Source organism: Haemorhous mexicanus, chromosome 3 (assembly GCF_027477595.1).
Source record: "Haemorhous mexicanus isolate bHaeMex1 chromosome 3, bHaeMex1.pri, whole genome shotgun sequence".
NCBI lineage: Eukaryota > Metazoa > Chordata > Aves > Passeriformes > Fringillidae > Haemorhous > Haemorhous mexicanus.
The window spans coordinates 29171235-29183402 of record NC_082343.1 but is presented as its reverse complement, the minus strand read 5'-3'; the positions used below and the strand labels follow the sequence as shown (position 1 = coordinate 29183402).

Here is a 12168-nt window from a genome sequence, read left to right as displayed (position 1 = left end):
TGTGTGAAGCTGGTGCCCACGAGAAGTCATCCCTAAGGATTTCAGCACTGAGGGTAGGGAGCACAGAAGTAAAAACAGAAGTAGCAAAATATTTCTGAACTTTTTTTTTTGTAGTCTCACAAGCATTAGTTCAGATTTTAAGAAGTTCAAGATGCTCTTCCAGTTTTTTATCTCATACAACATTCAGATGTTCCTGAACTGAAAACTCTGTCTCAAAACATGGCAAAAGATACGATGCAAATTTTGGTAGTAGTCCTCTAAAAAGCAAGTCCAACCTCACTGAAAAAAAACCTGTTCAAGTTTTGAGGAAGAACTGCTCTGACCAGAAATAGTTGTTTAAGTCATGTGTGACCCTAATCTCAGTATTAATGTGACAGAAAAATTTCCAAGCTCCAGATCCTCCAGTGCCTGTATTAACCCTGTATTAAAGTACAGTTTTGTTTAGAAGGGAGTCTGCTCTGGTGTGCTTGGTCAGACTGGCTGCCTTCCATCAAACACTTACTTGCTTCTTGATCCTTTCAAAACTCACAGCTTTGCAGAAGGTACTGCAGAGCATAATGCTGCCTGTGGTTCCCATTCTAATGACAGCTGGAACCAGGGAGAGGAACTCATCCTTATTGCAGAGCCTGAAGAGGAACTGTAGCCATAATTGAAAATTGTGGTTTTACTGCTTCTGGATGGAGGCACATAATCATATCTAGCTAAGTGTTTCTGATAGTTCATGGGTCTGCTGAAGTACAGTTTGTATTGCCAGATAATGGGAGCCTTTCTGCAATGGAGCAGGGAGAGCAAGTAGCATGGATCTCTCTTTACTAGTTCTGATTTGGCCTCGGCAACTCCAAATTGGAAGTGTGGCGATTTTTCTACACTCATATATCCTTTATGTTTTATTTGTAGAAAGAGAAACCAGATGTCTCCTACTTTGCACCTGACTGTTTCCATCCGAGCCAGAAAGGCCATTCTCAGCTTGCCAGGGCTCTGTGGAATACTATGGTAAGGTGACAGGCTCTGCATACAGTGAGATTTTCACCTAGACCTGACTGCCATTAAAATATCTCTGTAATAAGCATTGCAATTAAGGCCTGAATAATGCTGGACCTTGTGTTTGCTACTCCTTAACTAGTTAAATACCCTCTGGTTTTGGCACTGCTCTCTGCCTAGAATCTCTTGGTTCTTAAAGTGCATGGCAAGGAGAGGGGTGCTCCAAGTTCATGACCACAGTCATTTTGTGACTTCAAGTATTCTTCATCTGTTTTTATGCAAGGCAGAATAGCATTTAATAAGGATGATGTTTCTATGGGCTGCTATGGGAAACCACCAAATAAAGAATTGTAACTGCATCTGTCAATTTAAAAGGGATTACTTGGATGTTTGTTTTAAATCCCTGTGCTGTTAATGTCTCATTAGGAATTAAAGTGGCTTTAATTCAGTTCAGTTTTACTACTTTTGGAAATGAGCTAAGCTCAATAAAGATGAGTCACTAAAGATTGCTTAAGCAAACCCATTTTACTTGGTGTTGCAGTGCAGGAGTACCCAGCGGTCAGAGGCAGTATCTTGGATCCTGAATAGTAACTTCCATATACGTTGGATTAATATTTTAACAGCTGACATGATTGCTTGCAATCATCAAGCAGTACCTCTAATTAGATTTGGTATTATCTTCTACACATAAACAACCTTTTGTTGGAGATGCCATCATGCAGCTTAGCTATAAAAAATTGAGGGACTCTTAATGTCTTTTGTGCAAGAGAAGAAAGTTTATGACCTTGCCTTCTGGCAAAATTCCAAGGTACTTCATGTGCCTGCCAAAATCCTCCAGGAGTTTAAACTGATCCAGTGTAGCTTTCCACTTCCCTTTTTAAGCTTCTTTCTAGAGCTGCTCTTTTGTTTTGTGGTTGCCATGTTCTTTCTGAGAAGTAGATGCATTTCAGCCTTGGCTGTAAATCTAGGCCTGTAAATACAGGCACCTTTATATAGATTTGAAAGGTATATTTATGTCTGAGTTTTTTTAATTAGAATTGTTTTACAAATTTAAGATGAGCTGACATGGTTAAAAAATAGGTTCTTTTGTCTTTGTTTCCAGTTACAGCCTGTGGGCCAGAAAGCTGACTCATTTGATTTCTCAGCTGACATCGTCCTTGGCTGTCCAGCTCAGGTAAACATACCCACATTTTGGAAGCTGGCTGTCAGGAGTCTGTACTGCTTGTGCTTGCTGCAGAGAGCAGGGATTTGGTCTATCTGGAATAAGTTTACTTAAAGCTTTGTTCTGTTTACATCTGAGAGAGCAGGTGTTCTCATATACCTGCACTAGTGTCCCATGGGCACTTTGCTGTGCAGTGAATGCTGATTGACAGCATGCTGATTTGTGTGTTTGCAGTTGCAGCAGATGTTCTTTTTTGTTGTTTGTGAAGTACAGAGGCAGCTCAAGCAGCAAACAACAGAACACGCTGCATTAACTTTCCCATCAGAATCAATGAGGTTTGGGCACCACAGCAGCTTTGAAAACCCAGAATCTGTTGTCTCTTGGATTGGTGTCAGGTGGACTTTCCTGGCCTGATCCATAAGAGGAATACTTCAGACTCTTTGGAAGCTGCTTCTGCAGTTACAAAACAAGCTGCTGAACTTGCAGGACAGTTGCTAGGTACCAGCACGTGGAAATGACTGCTGCAGGCAGCAGTAACTGGCTCCCTATCTTCAGCAGTTTCCACAAGAAAGCCAAAGAACTGAACAGATCAGGGAGCTGAGTTCTCTAAGGTCTGGAGGCAGGCATTCAAGTTATGCACCAGGCTTTTGCCCATATTGTGTCCATCCTGTCAGACAAGGAAAATCTTCTGAGTTATTAACCAGCACATTTCAGAAGTCCTCTGATTTGCTCAAAATGATCCTGCTTCATTTACCCAGCATTCTTTCCAAACAGCTTAAATGAACTCAGCAACTTCTTCAGTGCCAAATAATGTGGATTTTATGCTTCTTTCCCATCCTTCACTCTTATTCAAAGGTGTTGCTTTTCAGAAGTAGGCAAAGAAAAGTTTTATATCCCTTGAAAAGATTTTTTTTTGCCATTTTTTTTCCAGAAATGGTAAGCCTTTAGTAAGTCTAAATGAAATGAAAAGGTCATTGATAAAAGTGCCAGTAGCCATGTAAAATTATTTGTTTTGAGGCAACCTTAAGCACCATAAAAACCTGCCTTCTAATTTTAGTACTTTTAAAGACTTCTTTATGCAGATGCTGGAGTTTCTCTTGATTGAGGTAAGTGAGCCTCCAGGTGAATTTTTTTAGCCTGTATGATGTGCATGTCTTCCTGAATGCATGCTGCACTACTAAGGGACAAAAATAACAATGAAATTTCTACAGCCTCCCTTGGAGGGAAGAATGATCTTTTCAGTAAGCAATCTTTCATCTCCCTGCTGCTGACACAGAAGATCTGCCCAGGTTTGTCGAGATTCTACATCAGCACCTTTTGAATGGACTAAACTTCTAATAAAGTCCAATTTTGAATATTAGGAGAGGAAAATATTAAACTGCAATTGGCATCTGGCACATGTAATTTTTGTCCGAAGGCACTAAACACAAATGTTATTAATTTTAAGGAAGAAGCATGTTTTCAAAGTCCAGATTCCAATTTTATATTTTAGGCAATTACTTTCTTGGTTATATGATACCTTGATATCACTTGCTATCGTTCATGCCATGTGCTTATTGCCTAGTTTCTCTTATTTCTCTTACTTTGTTTCTTCTTTCTCCAGAACAGTCCCTTCCTGGGAACATATAAGAATAGCAACTACACACCTGTGGAGCCCACTAGAGAGCCAATAGAGGTAATTGTTGCACATTTTGCTGCATTTTAGGCAAACTATGTAAAGCTGCATCTCATCTCTTTACGCATAATTCTGAATTTATAGATTATATAAACTATTACCAGTTTTTGGAAAGAGAATTCTGCCTTGCATTGCACTTTTCATTGTGTAAACAAATGTTTTCCTAAAAGCCAAACAAAATTAATTATAATAATGGTGCAATTGTATCAAAACTGTAACCAAAGTAAGAAATCTGGAATGCATCATTAATTCAGATAGCAAGTTCCTCACAGTATGGAAAAGTTGCCTTAGAATCCTGACCCCCAAACAATCTAAGGAAGGTTTAGATATTCTCTGGTGGCACTGTTCTTCATTACACTCAAGTAAGCTTAACCTGTAGAGGGCAGTCACCTTTACATATTGGATGTGTGACCCTTTACAAAGGTGATAGGAATCTCATTTTCAAAGGGACTCAATTTCCACCATGACTGAGCAACTATCATGAGGCATGTTCAGTTAACTGCAGAAACAGATATTGTGTGTTGGTCTTGAAGAAATGGAGCAGTTATTTGCTTGGCAATCAAAATGGACTGGGCTAGTTCATACTGGGGGTGCTCATGACTAACCCAATTATCAAAGTCTTTGTGTGCCATGATGGTCACAAAGAACAGCAGTATTGTCTTAGCAAGTCATAATTTGCAGGACTGATATGGGATTTTTATTAGTAGAGCTAGAGTTATGCTTTAATAGGTAATTCTACTGAATCTCAACAGCAACAGCTTCTGAAGTAATAAAGGAAAGAAGTAGAGAGAGGGTAAAGCAACAATTTCTGATCTAAAAATAAGCCTATCTGTCCTTTCTAGCCTCTGCAACCAGACTGTAGTGGTTGATAGTGGAGCATTTTCCAACATCTTTTTAGAGGAACAGATGAATTTGTCATGATGTTTTTTAACAGCAGCCATGCTTTCTGAAGACCACTGGTCTATGAAGTTTTACTCTGGTAGAATTGTGCAGTCACAATAATTGAGGTTGGAAGGAACCTCAGGACATCCCTAGCCTGATCTCCTGCTTCTAGCAGGGCTGGCCTTTGGATCTGTGTACACAGCTGTCATTGCTCCTAAAAGGGCTGGCCACTGGAACAATTTTAGTTTTTCTCTTGCTGCCTTCTTGGCCAATATGGTTGCTTGTTACCAAAAAGCGTGGGGAGACATTGGTCAGCTCTCTCTGCTGGTGAGCTAAGGTGTTATGTAATGTATGTTTGATTCAATATCTTCAATTGGTGGAATTTAGGTGATATAATAACTATTATGTCACCTAAAAATATATCATAAAGTACAATTATTTAGAGCCTAACAGTTTTCTTTACTGGAACTTTTAAAGCTTTGAAGTTTTTTCAAATTTTATATCCAGTAAAAACAAGCCATTTTTAAAAGTTTCTAGGGAAAGAATAGGTTCCTGGCAAAGAACATGGGGAGCAGTAATATAATAATAGAATATATAAGGTCATTCCAGTGCTTGACCACTCTTTCAATGAAGAAATTTTTTCTAATATCCAACCTGAACCTTTCCGGTGCAACCTGAGTCCATTTGCCCTTGTTCCTTCACTGGTTGCCTGGGAGAAGAGATAGGCTCCTGCATTGTCACGCCTCCTTTCACACAGTGGTAGAGTGATAAGGTCTCCCCTGAGCCTCCTTTTTTCCAGGCTAAACAATCCCAGTTCCCTCAACTGCTCTTATTAGGACTCATGTTCAAACCCTTTACCAGCTAATATAATAATACATTAGTAATATAATACATTAGTATAACATGATAACTTGGCAGGGGATTTTATTGTTGATCTTTATTTGCTTTTGCATCTGTTAGCTTTTGAGATAGAGCAAGATTTCAAACCTGGAGACCCCACCTTGTATGTCATGGACAAAATTTGTAGGCAGTGGAGAGGGAAGTATAGTCATCCTTATAGAACTTTGTCATAAGCAGTATTCCAAGATGAAATGTTTTGCCTTTGGAAGAGTTTTATGCTTTGGCTGGAAAATGTCACCAGAAGTAATGATTGTTTGGATAGTGTTCCACAAAGAGGTGTAAAAGACTCTTGAGCTACATAGGCACCCAACTAGGATCTATGTTTTAGCTTGGTTTTGCCCTACACTGTACAACTAAACCGTACATGAATTTCACATTATCTTTTACCTACAAGATGAAACAATTTTGTAACTTCTTGTTTCAGAATTGGGGCAGTGAACTGTCGTGTCCTGATCATACTCCATCCAGTCATGTCCCAACATCAGGTGAGAAAGAACTCCTAACCTAAAATCATGCATAGGAAAAATTTCATCTTTTGTTTCTAAAAGCGATAAGATGTTGAAATTGCACATCCTAGATGGAAAGTAAACAATAAAAGCTGATATATTCAGCAGCAAAGGGAAAAAGTCTGTCTTGCCACTCACAGTGAGTTCTGTATGACAGCAGGTATGTCTCTGTGGATAAATGTGATCACATTTATTGTATGCATGTATCTTATACATCATTCATCATACAGCAGCGTGGCAGGTTAAAATTGCCCAGGAGGGTTAGTGACTTAGCAAGCTGGAAAGTGCTCTGAGAAGCAGTGCAGTGCAAGTGCTGTGTGCAGCTTGAAGATTTTACGGGGAGATATTTAATAGGAAATATTGATCTATGACCCAGACCTGTAAATCAGTTAAAAGAGATTGAATGTATGCATCTGTAAACATATCTAGTCTGTTTTCATTTTTTACCTAAGCTGTTTTAATGTCCATTTCTTTCCATGTTAGTGTAATGCACTATTGCAAGCAAAGGCAAGAAGCTACGCACACAGAACCTGAAGCTTTTTTCTACCTTAAAAGTCTGCAAAAATGCCATCAGATTGGAACCTAAGACTTGCAAGTTTATTCTATTAAGCAGTATTTTGTTAGTTGTTGGTAATCCTGCTTTTATTCTCCTACTGCTTTTTAGTCCATGAGCTACGGCCTGCTGACATCAAAGCCATAGGAGCACTTGGAGATTCCCTGACTGTGAGTACTGCTGGATTCCCACATTTACAATGAGAAGAGCAGTTGTCAATTTCTACCCAGATGTTGTCACGTCAGGCATCATCAGATAGGAAGCAAATTGCTTTGGCTTGGCAAAGTAAAACTCATCTACCTGGTTCCCTTTGCTGCAAAGGAATAGCCTCAAGGGATATGAGTGACACTGACAATTGTGTAATCCAGTAATGAATAGTTCAGGCCAGGACAGAAATGGGATCCCATTCTCCATTGCATACAGTTTATCCAAGTGTTTTTTAAAGGGAAGTGTCTGTCTTATAGGATTAGTCTCATCTGACATAAAAAAAAGAGAAGTGAAAGCAGTTGATATTTTTGATGCAAGAAGACATTTTGCTGAAAACTCCCATAGAAATAATTGACTGCTAAATGAAGTGCTTCCCACTTGAGATAATTCTGATACTTCTGTATTTCAGAGTTCTGCTTTCAGATTCTGCTTCCTGGGTTGCATTCCTAGATGGCTTCCAGTTACAGCTCTGATGTATTTCAAGTACTAAGAAATGGAGGTTTAAAACAAAAAGTAGGCAAAAACAAAACCACCAAAAGGGCCCCAGAGAAGAATAGCAGGGAATACTGCAGATCTGCACTGAAGTTTTCTGAGAAAAAGTTCTAGAATTACACAGCCCTGCAGAATTGTTCTGGCACGGGATAAAAGCAAACATTTGCGTCAACAGTTTCCATGAATTTTAACTCCTGAACTAAACCAGTGCTCATTCTTGCAGCTTCTGTTCCTGTTGAGTTCAGAGGGACTTGAAGGGTCTGAAGCCCTTAAATGATCAGGCTTATCTTACAGGCAGGTGTGCATGTCTTCATTATGCATCATGCACCTTCTCATTAGCTCTGAACCTGACTTTGCTTGACCTGATGTAATTCTGGCTTTCCCCCCACTGCCAAGCTTTGAGCTTTTTTTAGAAGAAACCAGTAAAGCCCTGCAAGTCTCCCTTCTATCCATTGCCATGACTCTTAAAATTAATTGCTTTATTTCCTCCCCCACATCAAATGCCAGGTATGTGCACTAGCACATATCTCTTATTTTAAAAATATTAATTCTTTTATTCTCTGAAATATCTCAGAAAGCCCTAGTCATAGGGGCTAGATTATGATGCTTGAGGTCTCTGTCTCAAGAGCTGAGCAAGAATAATGCCATTATTCATGCAGTTCCTACCAGTTGCCACTGCCACAGCAGGGTGTGTTTGGGGTTTTATTGAGTGATTTACTTGGGGGGGACCAGAAAAAGTGGCAGAGTATTTCCCAAGTGTGTGCACACACTCACACTTCCCACAGCAGCCCTGTGCACTTCGTGCAGGGTAACCCTCCTTGGCACAGAGGGACTGCAGCAGCAAAGTCCACCAAGGCATGGATTGTCCTCCTGGTACTCCTCACAAGATCCCTGAATGCAGTCAGTGTTTATGGCTGAATTGGTGCCATGGCTTTTTGAAGAATACAAAAGTTGGTGAGACCGCTAAAACCAGGTAAAGCTGCAGAAGAACTCGTGTTTGCTGCCCTGAATGTGAGTCAGGGTGCTGACCTTGCTAGAGGTCTGTCCCCATCTTGTGAGCCACCCAAATTCAGCACAGAGGTCTTTGTTCTGATGGCTTTATGTATTTATTTAATTTTGAAGGATATGAAAGTTCACAGTGCAGGAAGAAAGGCTGTCTCAATCTAGATACAGTTGGAGATTAATGAAACATTGAGCAATTTAGTCATGTCTCTGGTAGAATTCATCTGTCTGACTTCTCTAGCACCAATGCACAGTGAAAGCAATAGACACACCAACATACTTATCTATACTGGCAAAAAAAATTCTGTCTACACCTCATCAAGTCTGTGTGCTAAGTAGCAGACTGAATCCAGGAGAGGAAAAATGGATTGTACACCAAAGATTTGTTTTCTTGGCAGATTAAAAAGCAACTTCTCTGATTTATGTACAGCTAAAACTGGATGGGGATTTTTCATCAGTGTTTGGGGCTTTTTTTCCTGGATTATTAAGTCTGTCAAAATCATCTTTCTTCAAGAGATGCCAGGATGAAGCATTTTCCATCAGAAAAAAATCCAAACAAATACAAAGCCGTTGATGTTAATCTGGGTCCCATTGGGTTGCTAAAACAGTATGAGTAGCAGCTTTCAAGTCTTATGTCCTTGACCTTGCAATCTGATGTCCTCTGGCTGGACTACATCTCCTCTCATGCTCCATGGTCTGCTGTCTAGATGAGTTCCTTTTGCACATGAGGAGAAGCACAGAAAGCTGAAGTGTGGGAGATGCAGGACTGCCCACAGGCCAGTGTGTTGAAGTGAATAAGGATACAGACCACTTATGCTAAAGCTGGGATATTGCAAAAGCTTGGCTGGATGCAGAGTAATGTTAAAGAATATTTCAGCGCTTTCAAAACATGATTTCTGTCTTACCTAAATTCATAGGGCTTTTTTTCTTTAAGTATTTTATCAATTGTTATTTCTATCTTTTCCAGACTGCAGTAGGAGCCAAAGTACCAGACCTACAAACAGACTGGAGGGGACTTTCCTGGAGGTGAGTGAAAAGGCACTTCTTTTTTTCTTCTGTTTTTGTGCACATGGTTAAAAGTGTGGGTCACCTGGTTGTGTGACTACATCTTTGTAAATGTAGATTCAGGGGATGGATGCTGACAGCAAGTACTGCTTGGTAAGGATTGGAGGAGTCAGGACTGGAAGAGAATAGGATTCCTGGGCGGGGGGGGGGGGGTGGGGGGGGGTGGGTTGTGTTTGTTTTTGTGGGCTTTTTCTTGCCTTTTTTTTTTTTTTTTTTTTTTTTTTTTTTTTTTTTTTTTTTTTTTTTTTTGGTATGTGTGTGTTAACCCAGCCTGATTTCTACAAGCGTGGTCCTGTGTCACCTTTTAGCCTTTTGTTAGTCTCTCTGGAGCTTTTTCAAAACGTTGCTGTGATTATCTCCTGCAGTATGTAATGCTGGAAGGTCTGAGTGAGTGTGGGTTGGCATAAACATGGCAAGAGCAGTGCATACGTACTCAGTGATGATGTTCCAAACACCTTTGGCTATTGCAAATTGGGCCAACAATGCACATCAGAAGGTGTGAAGCTCAATATCCATGCTAGAGTGGAAGGAAACTGCCTGCTCCCTATAGACACACATATGGTTGATAAGTGTGTGCATGTATACATTGTCCTCTTTACTCTCTCTCCATCCCTTTGCATGTGTCTGCAGGCAAAGATACTTTCAGGAGGGGCTGTCACAAGTGGTGTAAGAGTGTGTTGGCTCTGCACACAGACAAGTTTTAAATGGTGAGGCCGAGGCTCTGCATAATTGGCATTGCAGCATTGCAAATAGGTAGTTACTGAATATTTAATGCAGTCTCTCCTATGCTTAACTGTGTGCAAATGTAGCCTCAGCAAGGTGACGTGGAGCAGCTGTAGTGAGGAAATATGCCTTTCTGTGCTAGGTATCCCAGCATGTCCAGATGAAAAATGATTCTCCCAATATGGTCTGTTCCCAGCCTGAAGGCACAGCTTCTATCTTAGCGCTGCCTTGCTTTATTTAATGTGAGTTATCCCTTCACTACTTTCCCTGAATTCCTGTGGTTTATCTCCTTAGTCCTGTTTGAAGCAAGTATTTTTGGGAAGCGGGGGGAGGTTGTTTTTTCCTTTTTGGGCTGCTACAACAGCATGTGGTGGCAATAAGACAGATGGCTGCAGGATTAACCCTACTGGGTGATTTTGTTCTTTCCCTTTGTAGTATTGGGGGTGATGACACTCTGGAGATCCAGGCTACTTTACCCAGTGAGTATCCTAGAAAAGCAAATGCTGGTTATTACACTGAAAGTGGTTTAAGTAGATGCTAGGAAACATCTGGAAATGGTAATTCCTTGAAAATCTTTGGAATGTCCATCTGTTGTAGGTATAAGCAGTTCATGTGAGTGAGAGATGAGATCCAGACTGACCTGATTAGCTGTAAAGTTGATTCAGCCCCTCCACATCATAGGACTTGCATGTGATTGTATCATCCTTTTGGCCAAAAGAATTGGGAGTAAATGTGCTGAAAGTGACAGAAGTTCAGGGCAGACCTGTTCCTCCCTTATTTTGTTTTGTGCTTTCCAGTGACTGTAATGTCTGTGGACACATGAGGGGTTATGAAACAATTACCAGTCTATCTAGACAGGATTGTTGACAAAGTTGTGGTTCTTCCAGATGATTCCAAGTTGCTACATAGCAATGGGAAAAAAAATATCTAAAAGTACTGTAAGTTTTCACCCTAGTGTTCTGTGTAACTGGGCCTGTAGTTGCCATAGAAACCATTAAGTGGTCAATGTGACAATAAATTGGAAAGCACTTGGTTTGCAATGGCTGCTCTATTTGTATGGGATCCGTGCTGTGGAGCAGTTTGACAATACCTGACATTGTCAGTAAAAAATCTGATGCGCTTTGCCTTGTACCAGGCATATCACTGTCTTTGAAGAAAAATAGAAGGCACAATTCATTTATGCATTATAAATGAGATTCTATAAAGAGGTTTCAGACAGCAGTGCTATGGACACAGTAACATCAACAGTTTTCAGACATCATGCTTTCCCACTGAAAGTTTCAGTGAAATCTAGAAAAATGAAAAAAATTCACTTCTGTGCCGCAAGTATTATTATCTAGCTGGGGGAGTGGGAGGTAGAGGGCCATATCCAGGGCATCTGCTTCTGGTACATGAAAGAAAGTAACCACGAATAGTCTGACAAATTCAAGATTGGTGATTTGCCCAAGATCCACCTATGCATCTCCTGGGTCACCAGGCCCTGGTTCCTCAGGCCCATGGAGAGAAATAATGGCAGTGGTGAAATTTGGACAGTAACTAGAGTCTCCAAAGCAGGTGTGTCTCTAGCTCCTGTAAGTCATGGTGAATGAGGGGAAAACACAGCTCTGTATTCTGCCACTCGCTTGGCTCCTGCTTCTGCAGGGAGGCAGCACTGCCGGCTGCACTATGAATGGTTAAACACTGTGGTTTTTCTTTTTAAGACATCTTGAAGAAATTCAATCCAAACCTCTTTGGCTTCTCCACTGGCAGCTCTAAGGAAACAGCTGGATTCAACGTTGCGGAGAGAAATGCCGCAGCACGGTAAGGACAATCCCAAAGGAGTGAGAAGTGATGGACTGGCAGGCTACCTCTGGGATGGGTGTCAGGGTTGAGGTGATGCTGATGACCTGCTGGTACTCAGCATGTTTCTGTGATCTGATGTTTTCAATTGTGAGTTTCAGGTTGTTTTTTTTTTTTTTAATTCAATTTGGTATTTGGGGGATTTATTTGTTATCTTTTTCTAAATTAGACACAAGCTTCC

The 12168-nt window shown here is 40.5% G+C and overlaps 1 protein-coding gene across 1 annotated transcript in view; it reads left to right on the top strand.

Moving 5' to 3' along the window:
- PLB1 (phospholipase B1) overlaps positions 1-12168 on the top strand; it is a 50651-nt gene that overhangs the window by 25557 nt on the left and 12926 nt on the right. Inside the window, exons 24-31 of the mRNA XM_059843276.1 lie at positions 898-993; positions 2084-2155; positions 3747-3818; positions 6025-6085; positions 6771-6829; positions 9328-9386; positions 10584-10627; positions 11849-11948. Coding sequence (XP_059699259.1) covers positions 898-993; positions 2084-2155; positions 3747-3818; positions 6025-6085; positions 6771-6829; positions 9328-9386; positions 10584-10627; positions 11849-11948 — 563 coding nt within the window. The remainder of the gene's footprint in view (positions 1-897; positions 994-2083; positions 2156-3746; positions 3819-6024; positions 6086-6770; positions 6830-9327; positions 9387-10583; positions 10628-11848; positions 11949-12168) is intronic.